Source organism: Aedes albopictus, chromosome 2 (assembly GCF_035046485.1).
Source record: "Aedes albopictus strain Foshan chromosome 2, AalbF5, whole genome shotgun sequence".
Classification (NCBI taxonomy): domain Eukaryota; kingdom Metazoa; phylum Arthropoda; class Insecta; order Diptera; family Culicidae; genus Aedes; species Aedes albopictus.
This window is the reverse complement of record NC_085137.1, coordinates 181,713,797-181,725,888: the sequence shown is the minus strand read 5'-3', so window position 1 is coordinate 181,725,888 and position 12,092 is coordinate 181,713,797. Positions and strand designations below refer to the sequence as shown.

The window sequence follows — 12,092 nt, the reverse complement described above, 5'->3', positions numbered from 1 at the left end:
ACTCTATGCCCAAGGAATTCAAGGAAATTTCCTTTACGAAAAGATCCTGGACCGACCGGGAATCGAACCCGTCACCCTCAGCATGGTCATGCTGAATACCCTACCCGTGCGTTTACCGCCTCGGCTATATGCACGAGACTACCATTATTGAAATTCATCAGATTACTTGCAAATTGATATGTTTCCAATATGTTCTAGGCTTATACTATAAGATGTCATTCACATTGACATATATTAAGCATGCGTTGCATTCGGTAAATTATTAATAAAAATATGTGATGTTTTGAAAAATATTTCAATACAATTGCTATAATTATTCTTGTCCAAATGATTGTTTGATTAAAAAAAATGTTATGACATTCAAATTGCTTATCATGACTAGATAATATCACGTTAACCCGCTGTTTCTTCTTACCCCACCCATTTTAACTTGGCCCGGTGGTGTGCCTTATTTTAAACCAGATGTTGAATAATCATTTTTGAATGCATTTACATAATATGACAACGCCAATCTTATGTATTTTGCGTCAACTTTTTATTGTTTGAGACTCAACAGCCCACTTAACCCTAAGGTATCATAATTTTAATATTTTGTATGGACAAAAGTCTTCAACAGATCAGAGGCGTCATGCGCGCTCAGTATAGTCGACTCATACTTTTTGGCAAATATCCATGTGGATGTGGTTTGACATGCAAAGTATGTGCAACAAATAACCGCCATTTCAGGCAAATTAGCACATGAATGATATGTGCTGGAAATGGTATGAGTCACAGGTGTATGGCGCTTCCTCAAATGTATGAGCCCCACAAATGGGAAGTATTTGTTTACCTCCATTGCAAATATCTATGTACCGGACAAATGGTAGAAATGTAGACTTCTATGATTTATGACTTTCGGCAGACTGTAGTGGGCTGGGCACATGAAACGAATGCCAAACAAATTTAAGCTCGTTGTAAAGACTTTTACATTCGTTTCTCACTAAATGGTTTCAAATTTATTAATAGAAGGGGGGCTTTTTCTAGCGGAGTTCAGGTTCATCAGATTTGCGTAATACCATATCATATGGGAAAAGTGGTAAACTACTAAAATCGAATTTATTTGAATTTTCCCCGATGAAAGATTTTTTAACCTCCAGAATCTTAATATATACAGCTAAGGCTAACTTATAACGAAAAAATATTTTAGGTTCATGAAAGTGCGATAATAATCCTGTTTCAACACACCGTGCGACACCGCCATACGAAACGAAGGCTTCACTGACTGCCCGGTGGAAGTCTTCAAAGTGAGTTATCCGTCTCCTCCCACCACACACCACCGCGGGACCGGGACCGGCATTGGTGGCGAAGTTTCAACATTGTTGCAGTCATCATAGCGGTCAGATCGTGTGGCGTTGGTTTGCCTTGCCGGGTTCGGTCGGAACCAGTCGGAAACCGATCAACGGTCGGTGATAACAACAATCCGAAAAATTGATTTACGCCACTGATTTCGGTTGGCCTCTCATCGCATCGTCGGTCGGTGGATAACTTTTTGGTCGAAGCCGCTCGCTAATTGCCATCGGATCCGCTCGGACCCCAAAGGCATACGCGGATGGCTGAAATTGCGTGCGGGGGCTGCGTTTACAATATGCACCGGTGGATATTGCTACCCTGGCCACTGGCCAGTATCGGTTTGTTAGGAGATTATTGGAGGGCTGCCGATTGGCCGTCGTTAACACTTTCTGGGAACTATCCGCATGCAATTAGAAGAAGATTTACGAGGTTACGGATCGCTGCAAGTTATGCAGCAAACTGGCTAACTGTTTAACCTGGGGAAACTTCTGTTTGAGGAATACATTGTCAGTGAAGACACCATAAAACTTGACTAGCCTGACGAATGAACACTGTTTTAGGAAATTGATATCCACTTTTTATTCTATTTACAGAGTAATTGCACCACCATCAGCAGCGGTTCAAGGTAAGTTAAAAACGGCAAAGCGAATCTCATTGCTGCGTTCCAGTTCAGTGATGGTCCAATCTACGTCAAAGACCGTCTTAATGAAGGAAGCAAAAATTTTCGCAATGAGTTTTTATTTCATCCATCACAAATCAAATTTTGCTTACATCAAGAATTAGAAATCGATTGAGCTAAAGAAGGCTTGCCCATCGTATCATTGCTATTTTCGCCATCTTCTGAATGCTGGCTTTGCCTTACCGTAGAGTTCAGCGAGCTCGTGGTTCATTCTTCGCTTCGACATACCGGTATCCTCCACTACATCAAAAGTTTTGCTTTTCTTCGGCGTGACGTCCCAACTAATTTGAAACCTGCTTCTCAGCTTAGTGTTCTATGAGCACATCCACATTCCCCAGTTACTGAAAGCTTTCTCTGCCAATGAGCATTTTGCATTCATGTACCGATACACAGTGTGACAGGCGAACGAAAAGTTCCTAGACTGTCAAGCGTTGCACCAATCAGTCAGCTTCGCTGGAAAACCATGGCCATAATCTGTGATATTTCGTCATAATCTGTGATATTTCGTTTCTGATGGGTCTTCAAGGTGTACCCCGAAATATATCGAGAATCTGCCGCAAGCGTGAACATCTGATCCGTCGTTGATCGGCTCTCAAGAAAACCCGCCCGATATTCGACGAAAGACTCCTCGACGAAGGACTCCTCAATCGGTCTCAGTCTGTTAAACAGAATTCTGAGCAAAATCTTGTACGCTGAATTGAGATACGTTATTCCTCTATATTTCGCGGACTCCAGCCGATGCTCTTTCTCGTAAAGAGGGCAAATTACTACTAGGCAATTCTGCCTTTTTCTATATCTTCAATAAAAAAAAGAAAGGTGAAAGAGTTGATACAGATTCTCACTACCGTGCTTGAGAAACTCTGCCGGGAGTTGGTTCTTCCCAGATAGACGGCATCGGTAATAGCCATCCAATTCACACTATTGAATGCGTTCCTTGCATGCAGAGTCACTACTGCAAAGAAGCGAAACCTGTCGGCTGTTCGAGTCCGTATGAAGTTGATCATCAATATTAACTTCTTTTCTCGATCAGCCTAGATAGCTGTGTAGTGTCGGTAGCGATTGTCTCAATTGGCTAAGAATAACACTACGGACCGCCTGTTCCGGTGGTAAGAATCCACCAACAGGTGACCCCTAATTCATGGTGTGATGCGGCTTTATGCTTACCGTGCCTATGAATGAATGGCTAGGGGGGTCTAATAAAAACCTAACCACTAACGGAGCCTGTGGAGTACCAGGGCGCCCTCCACAGTATGTAGCTCTTACTGCGCTAACCGGAGCAATGGTGCAGTGGACCTTGTGTTTCTCCGAGACAATCAGCTGCCCTTCTTTAGTCTCACTTGAGGCTAAATAAGGGCGGGATTATGAAGATGTTGTTAATTAGTTTAAATATTCACCTATATGGTTTCGCATTATGCGATTTACACAGTGTATTCTGTGTATCCTCGCCTTTGGCGTTTTCCAATCGATACCGATTTGGTTTTATTGTTGCTGTTCTTTGTTGTGCTGTTGTTGCGAAGAGTTTAATCTTACCTAGTTTGGGTAGTGGCTACGGTTAGGATAGCTCAGATCAATCTTCAGCATAAAAGAACAGCAACGATCAATCTTTGCAGACTTATGCAAAATGGTACAGCCCAAGTGGCCTTGGTACAAGAACCTTACTTTCGTAAGGGAAATTTCTATCTAGGAAACCTTGTGAACCCGGTGTTTGCCACTTTCAGTAAACATGAAATGGCAAACTCGCGTGTCATGCCTCGAGCCTGTGTGCTTGTCAACAACGCAATAGTTGCTACACTCATCTCTGAACTAACCACCAGAGATGTATGTGCTATCACAATTGATGTATCTGTTGGAAACCTCAACAGGAAATACGTCTATTGTTCTGTGTATTTACCACATGATGAACCATCCCCTACGGATGCTTTCAAACAAGTCATCGCATACTGCACTTCAAAAGGCCTTCCGCTAATTGTTGGCAGTGATGCTAATGCTCACCATATCATCTGGGGCAGCTCAGACATTAACTTGAGAGGCTCCAGTTTGATGGAGTACTTAAGTAGTACAGATCTTGCATTACTTAACATAGGCAACCGCCCAACCTTCATGGTATCTGCTAGAGAGGAAGTGTTAGATATAACGCTTTGCTCTAGCAGAATTAGTCACGAGCTGACCAATTGGCATGTGTCAGATGAAGAATCTTTATCTGACCATCGCTATATCTTTTTTGAACATTTAAATGTTACTTCGCAAACATTGCGTTTCAGGAATCCTCGGTCAACAAACTGGGATCTTTATACTGATTTGGTTGCAGCCAAATTTCATGGATATTCACCATCCATTGACACTCCAAGTGATTTAGATGATGCCGTTGATACTACAACGACCTTCATCATGGAAGCTTTTGAAGAAGCATGCCCTCTACGGTCTGTGAAGATCACAAGAGGAACCCCTTGGTGGAACTCTGATCTGGCGAAACTCAGGAAACAATGTAGAAAGAGTTGGAACAGACGACGTTCGGCTGGTTCGGAGGCTTTCAGGTCGGCTCGCAAGGCCTACAGGAAAGCTCTCCGGTCTGCTGAACGATCCGGCTGGAAAAACCTTTGTACAAATGTTTCCAGCTTGAGTGAAGTCAGTCGGTTAAACAAAATCCTTGCGAAATCTAAGGATTTCCGGGTGAACGAACTTCGTTTGCCAAATGGCGATCTGACTTCCTCTGATGAGGAAGTTCTGGAATGCTTATTCAGCACACACTTCCCTGGATGTGTGGATATTACATCTTCGGATGATCCTGATGTCTTTTCTTGTAGTTATGATTCTTTAGCTTCGGCTCGGAGTATTGTAACTATAGAATCGATTGAGTGGGCTCTTAATAGCTTTGCTCCTTTCAAATCTCCTGGGGCAGATGGGATTTATCCTATTTTGCTTCAGAAGGGATTTGATTATTTCAAACATGTTTTGAAAAAACTACATGTTTGCAGTTTTGCTACAGGGTATATTCCCAAATCCTGGAGGGATATTACTGTAAAGTTTATTCCGAAAGTGGGTCGTGCGTCGTATGAAGAAGCAAAGAGTTTCAGACCTATCAGTTTGACCTCTTTTCTTCTGAAATGCTTAGAACGCATTGTGGATCATCATATCCGTGATGTTCATCTGGCCAACGTGCCTCTTCATGTGAACCAACATGCCTACCAATCTGGTAAGTCCACTGTGACTCTTTTACACAAGGTTGTTTACGATATCGAGAAAGCATTCGCTCAAAAGCAATCTTGTTTGGGTGTTTTCTTAGATATCGAGGGTGCCTTTGACAACGTGCCTTTCGATGCCATATTGGAAGCCGCACAAAGTCATGGTATATCTCCAATGATTTCCAATTGGATTCACCAAATGCTCAAAAACCGATATCTCTTCTCGACATTGCGTCTAGCAGGGATTAGGAAATTGAGTGTTTGTGGATGCCCCCAAGGGGGAGTCTTATCACCGCTTTTGTGGAATCTCGTAGCAGATACGCTATTGAGGCAACTCAATAATAGCGGTTTTCCTACTTATGGTTTTGCCGACGACTACCTAACATTGTTAGTTGGTATGTGCATCAGCACCCTTTTCGACCTGATGCAAAACGCCCTTCAGGTAGTTGAGGGTTGGTGTCGCCAATATGGCCTTTCGGTTAATCCGAGTAAAACATCTATTGTTCTTTTCACGGAAAGGCGAAACCGTAATGGCGTTCGACCTTTGCGTCTCTTTGATTCTGAAATCGATGTGACTGAACAGGTAAAGTACGTTGGAGTCATTCTTGATTCCAAGCTTTCCTGGACACCTCACATTGAGTTCAGAATCAAGAAGGCTTGTATGGCCTTCGGGCAATGCCGGCGTACTTTTGGTACAACTTGGGGTCTAAAACCCAAGTATATCAAATGGATTTACACAACTGTGGTTCGGCCAATATTGGCTTATGGATGTCTTGTGTGGTGGCAAAAGGGTGAAGTGAGAACGGTCCAATCAAAATTAGGCCATCTCCAAAGGATGTGCTTAATGGCGATGTCTGGAGCGTTCTCTTCAACTCCTACGGCAGCGCTAGAAGTTCTCTTTGACGTTGCCCCACTACACATTCATCTCAAACAAGAAGCCCTTTCTTGCACTTACCGGTTACGGGTACTCGGTCTACTAGAGGAAACTCCTGTGAACCGCAGTTCAACACACACCTCGTTGTTTCCACTTTTGGTGAATTGGGACAAAATTGTCCTTGCTCCAAGTGATCTTACAATAGCTTGTAATTTTCCATACAGGACATTTTCCACGAAATTCCCTTCCCGGGAAGAGTGGACATCTGGTTATCTGGAAAGAAGTATTTCAGACGGCATCGTATGTTACACTGATGGCTCCCTTCTCGAAGGTCGAGCAGGTGCTGGTGTTTATTCTCGTGAGCTAAGGCTGTATCAGTCTTATTCACTTGGTAGACACTGTACCGTTTTTCAGGCCGAAATCTTTGCTCTTATGTGCGGAGTGCAATCAGCACTTCAGCAGCACGTAATGGGCAAAGTAATATACTTCTGTTCAGATAGCCAGGCTGCTATTAAAGCACTTGCTTCGGCCAACTCCAGGTCGAAGATAGTTATCGCTTGTCGAACTCAAATCGAGGAGCTGAATTCAGCAAACGCTGTTCACCTTCTATGGGTACCTGGCCATTCTTCCATCGCTGGAAATGAATTGGCTGATGAGTTAGCTCGCTCTGGAGCATCACATGACTTCATTGGCCCTGAGCCAGCTATTCCGATATCGAAGTGTTGGATTAAGCTTCAGATTCACACCTGGGCTGTCACTCAACACAGACAATATTGGAATAGTTTGGAGTCATGTCGTCAAACCAAATTGTATAGTGCTGAGCCATCTCTACGGGTGGCGAAGTATCTAACTAATCTGTCTAAGCAGAATTGCAGCATGCTGGTCAAAGCATTGACTGGCCACTGCCGACTCAGCTATCACATGGCGAATATTCAGCAAGCTGATTCATTTGCCTGTGATAGCTGTGAATCCGATTATGGAACTTCGTATCATTTGATATGTAACTGTCCAGTTTTCGCGCAACTGCGTTTCCGAGTATTCGGTAAACACTTATTAAGTGAAACTGACTTCAGAAACCTGAATCTTCAGGATATTCTGTTGTTCTTAACCCGCTGTGGTAAAGAGCTATAGGCTCTCTTTCGCTTTATGCGTTATTACAGTGCCCTTTTCAGGGCGCTGTTTGAACCCATTGTGGTACGCTTGTGCGTTAGTACCCTCTTCCAGGGTATTTTTCCTATTTCCCTACCTGTCCCTATCCCCATCCAAATCCTTTTTCCTTCCTTTTCCCTCAGGTAGATGATGAAATAGGCTGTTATTTTGGCGATGGCACAAATGTCCCAAATGGAGGATAACGTGCCTCTGGAGCCGGCCTTCTGATACCTGATACCTGGTTCTTCCCAGATAGACGGCATCGGTAATAGCCATCCAATTCACACTATTGAATGCGTTCCTTGCATCCAGAGTCACTACTGCAAAGAAGCGAAACCCCATCCTCTTACGCTGGAACGCTACCTCTGCGGCCTTTGTGAGCAACAGGATAGCGTCTACGATTGACCTCCCCTTCCATATCCAAACTAGTTGCTCGATTACACCCTCACTTACCTTACCGATCAGGCTAAGGCCGGGGTAACCTCTGCTGTACATAATAGCCGTCTCCATTCCAGGGTCCGCAGATCGTCCTCCACTTGGTCGACCCATCTAGCTCGCTGCACACCACGTTTTCTTGTACCGGTCGGATGACTCTCGAGAACCATTTTAGTCGGGTTGCTATCCGACATCCTGATGACGTCCACCGAAGCCTCCCGATTTTCGCGGTGTGGACGATGGTTGGTTCTCTTAGCAGTTGATGTAGCTCGTGATTCATTCGCCTTCTCCAAGTCTCGTCTTCCATCTGCACTCCGCCGTAGATGGTACGCAACACTTTCCGTCCGAAAACTCCAAGGGCGCGTTGGTCCTCTGCACTTTGGGTCCATGTTTCGTGCCCATAGAGGACGACCAGTCTAATCAGCGTTTTGTAGATAGTTAACTTCGTGTCACGGCGAACTTTATTCGATCGTAGAGTTTTGCGGAGTCCAAAGTAAGCACGATTTCCTGCCACAATGCGCCTCTGAATTTCTCTGCTGGTGTCGTTGTCGGCGGCCACCAGTAAGCCCAAGTACACGAACTCTTCAACCGCCTCGATTTCATCACCGTCGATATAAATTCGGGGTGGCGGGCACGGAGATTCCTCCCTGGAGCCCTTTGCCATCATGTACTTTGTCTTCGACACATTAATGACGCGATTCACCTGGCTTCACTCTTTAGTCGGATGTACGTTTCCGCCATCGTCTCAAATTTACGAGCTATTATATCAATATCATCAGCGAAACCAAGCAGCAGAACGGACCTCGTGAAGATTGTCCCACGCGTGTTTATCCCCGCACTCCTTATTACACCGTTAGAACGCAATGTTGAACAGCAAGCACGAAAGACCATCACCTTGCCGTAACCCTCTGCGAGATTCGAAGGGACTCGAGGGTGTCCCTGATACTCGAACTACGCACATCACTCGATCCATCGTCGCCTTGATCAATCGTATCAGTTTATCCGGAAATCCATATTCGTGCATAATCTGCCATAGCTGTTCTCGATCGATTGTATCTAACGCCGATTTGAAATCGATGAACAAGTGATGTGTGGGCACGTTGTATTCGCGGCATTTCTGCAACACTTGACGGATGGGAAACATCTGCTCATCCATGCGTTCACCCATGAATCCAGCCTGATATTGCCCCACGAACTCTCTTGTAATCGGTGATAAACGGCGGCATGAAATTTGAGAGAGTACCTTGTAGGCAGCGCTCAGCAGTTGCGATAGTTCCCGTAATCCAACTTATCGCTCTATTTGTAGATGGGCCACACGATACCATCCATCTATTCCTCCGGTAATACTTCCTCCTTCCAAATCATGGCAATGACTCAGTGTAGTGCTCTCGCCAGTGCTTCTCCACCTTGTTTTAGTAACTAGCTTGGTAGTTGATCTGCTCCAGCGACTTTGTTGTTTTTCAACCGGCTAACCTCCTCTTCAATCTCTTGGAGGTTAGGGGCTGAAAATCTTTCGTCCTGCGCACGTACTCCTAGATCTGTTACCACGCCACCTTCGGTACTTGCTACGTCGCCATTGAGGTGCTCATCGTAATGCTGCCGCCACCTCACGCTCGCTCATGAGAATATTCCCGTGATTATCTCGGCACATGTCGGCTTCTGGCACAAAACCTCTGCGCGAGCGATTCAGCTTCTCCTAGAACTTTCGTGTGTCCTTAGCACGGTACAGGCTTCGCGATCTCGTTCTTCCTGCTGACGCTTCTTCATCCGGAAGACTGAGTTCTGCCTGTTCCGCGCCTGTCTGTAACGTGCCTCATTCGCTCTCGTACGGTGTTGCAGCATTCTCGCCCATGCTACATTCTTCTCGTTTTTCAACTGTTCACATTCGCCGTCATACCAGTCGTTTCTGTGATTCGCAGTCACGAAGCCTAGTGCTGTAGCCGAGGTACTACCTATGGCGGATCGGATGTTCCTCCAGCCATCTTCAAGTGTAGCTGCGCCAAGCTTCTCTTTCGTTGGTAGAGCCACTGCTAACTGCTGCGCGTAGTCTTGAGCCACTTCTACGTTACGCAGCTGCTCGATGTTGAGCCGCGGCGTTCGACTTCGACGCGTGGTGATAACTGTCGAAAGTTTTATGCGACGGCGTCGGAGCTGCTAGTTTTGGAGATCAAGCTATCGTGGATCCACTCCGACCAGCGAGACCCGCAGCTTAACGAAGCTTGCAGAATGGAGATTGGTGCCGACGAAGTGCAACGTGGTCTACGCGTTGGGTAAACTGCCACGGTTTCGTGGTTCAGGGTTGCGGCACCAGCCGGAGTAATGTTGGCTGGAGCAAGAAAGGGTAGTTTCAAATACTATCGAAGAGATCCGTGTGTGTCTGCAGTCTCACAAGATATCAGTCAACGATCGGATAGTGGGCCCGCTGTGGTTTTGAAGTGGTTGCCCTTAGTCCGGACGGTGGCGTGTGACTACTGGTTTGCATCGATTTGCATCGAAGGAAGCGAGACGGGCTGAAGTTTGAGATAGTATTGGCCGTTGCAAGAAACAGTAGCGTACCGAAGAAGATTGAGCGAAAGAAGCTAATACCACTGAAACGGGATGAGTATCGAAGAGCGGATGCGTGAGGTCGGTCCAAACCGAATGCTTCGAAGACGAAACCTACACGACGAAGAAGGACCAGCAACTGTCGTCGTATCAGCAGCAACAATGAAATTGAAGAAGAACAGGAGAGTCTGGTGTAAGGTGCGAAAATATCGTACGATAGACGAATCCGAGAATGGATTGATGTCGGGATGGAACCGTCGGGAACCGTCGTGTAAACGTTGGTTTGTTTTCTACCAGTTATCCTAGAAACCCACCATGGTCCAACACTCTATTTTTTATTCTTCGAGGCGATGTATGAAAATTTACCTAGAATTTACCAAGATTTTGAACAACGCGAACTGATGTGCATCTGTTTGCTTCCAAAACGTACCCATGCAATTGGACGTGATAATTTGCTCTCATGCCTGGTTTACATAGTGCAAGTGACTTGATTCAAGTCAATGGGAAGTGCCCAATTGAATGCGAATTGAATGTGTAAACACCATCATTCGGTTCCGGGTCATTTGGCCGAACGCCATTTGGAAGAAAAGGATCGTTTGGCCAAATACCACTTGGCCGAATGCCACTTGCCCGAATGCTACTTGATCGAATGTTGTTTGGTCGAAAAATTAATGATGAACTTAAGGAGAAACATCAGAGGATACAAAGATGGCTGCCACAATGGCCGACTTGGACCCCTACTCACGTTTTCAAAAGCACCAATCTTAAAATTTCGTAAACAAATGCGCTCGATTTGCAAAAGCTGCCATTTTTACGAGTGAGCAATGCCAGGATTAACAAGAGAGGCTTGGTTCGATGCTTCGTTCTTCAGATTTGTGCCTCTAAAGTTTGTATGCAAAATTGCAATGGGATTTCTTGATGTTTCACCTTTAGGGACCATGCCATTGTCTCAAAAGAACAGCCTATGATTCAAAGAAGGAAAAATCCTTGATAAAATTTCTGTAGTTTCAACGCCATGAATATCAGATCTAGAAAGAATAGCCTATGATTAAAAGAAGGAAATATTTCTGATGGTCATACTGGCTGTTAGAATGTCAATAACTTCCTATGAATTCATTTGATCATGATTCGGCCAAACAGCATTCGGCCAAACGACCCTTTCGTCCAGATGGCATTCGGCCAAATGGCCGAACACCCCACCATTCATCTCACTTGAGCAACTCGCTTGACTTGAACGAAAGTTGAACATGTTGAACTTTTTTGATTCAAGTCAAACGAAATCATCCCACTTGCCCCGTCTAAAGCCGCGACCGCGGTTCATGTGAGGTGAATTCAAGTCATTTGTCAAGCGATATGAATGCAATTCAGTTTGCTTACGATTTTTTCATTTCAGTCTGCACGAGTTGAACAATGTAAACACTTGCTTCATCAACTGAGATGCATTCAAAAGCATGCAAGTGGACACCCAAGTCATTTGCTCAGTCTAAACACATCATTGGATTGAACATGTTGGAGAAGTTTGCAAGTAAAATGCTCGTTTCAATTGAACAGTCTAAACCAGGCATAACTCTGCACGTTTCGTGGTCTTGTTGTTTACGATTCAGAATTCTCTAGAAATTCCTTTCGAGATTTATTCCAAAATTATTTCTGGGATTTCTCCAGCAGTTCCGAATTACCTCCACGAATTCCTTCCAAGGTTCCCCCAGGGATTCCTTCTCGGATCCCTACAGGAATTCTTTTATAGTTTCCTTTGCGAATTCTTCTTGCGTTTCTCCAAAATCTAATTTTGAAAATATCTTGGTTTTACTTCTAGATTTCATCAGGGAGATTCTTCCAGAAGTTTATTTTGGATTCCTTAGTTCCCTCTGGAATTATTCCAGAAGTTTATTTTGAGATTTCT

The 12,092-nt window shown here is 44.7% G+C and overlaps 1 protein-coding gene across 1 annotated transcript in view; it reads right to left on the bottom strand.

The window, feature by feature from the left end:
• Positions 1–4,996: 4,996 nt before the first annotated feature.
• Positions 4,997–12,092, bottom strand: part of LOC134287819 (uncharacterized) — a 36,022-nt gene continuing 28,926 nt past the window's right edge. Inside the window, exon 2 of the mRNA XM_062850814.1 lies at positions 4,997–7,444. Within this exon, the coding sequence (XP_062706798.1) occupies positions 7,219–7,444 (226 nt within the window). The 3' untranslated portion in view covers positions 4,997–7,218. The remainder of the gene's footprint in view (positions 7,445–12,092) is intronic.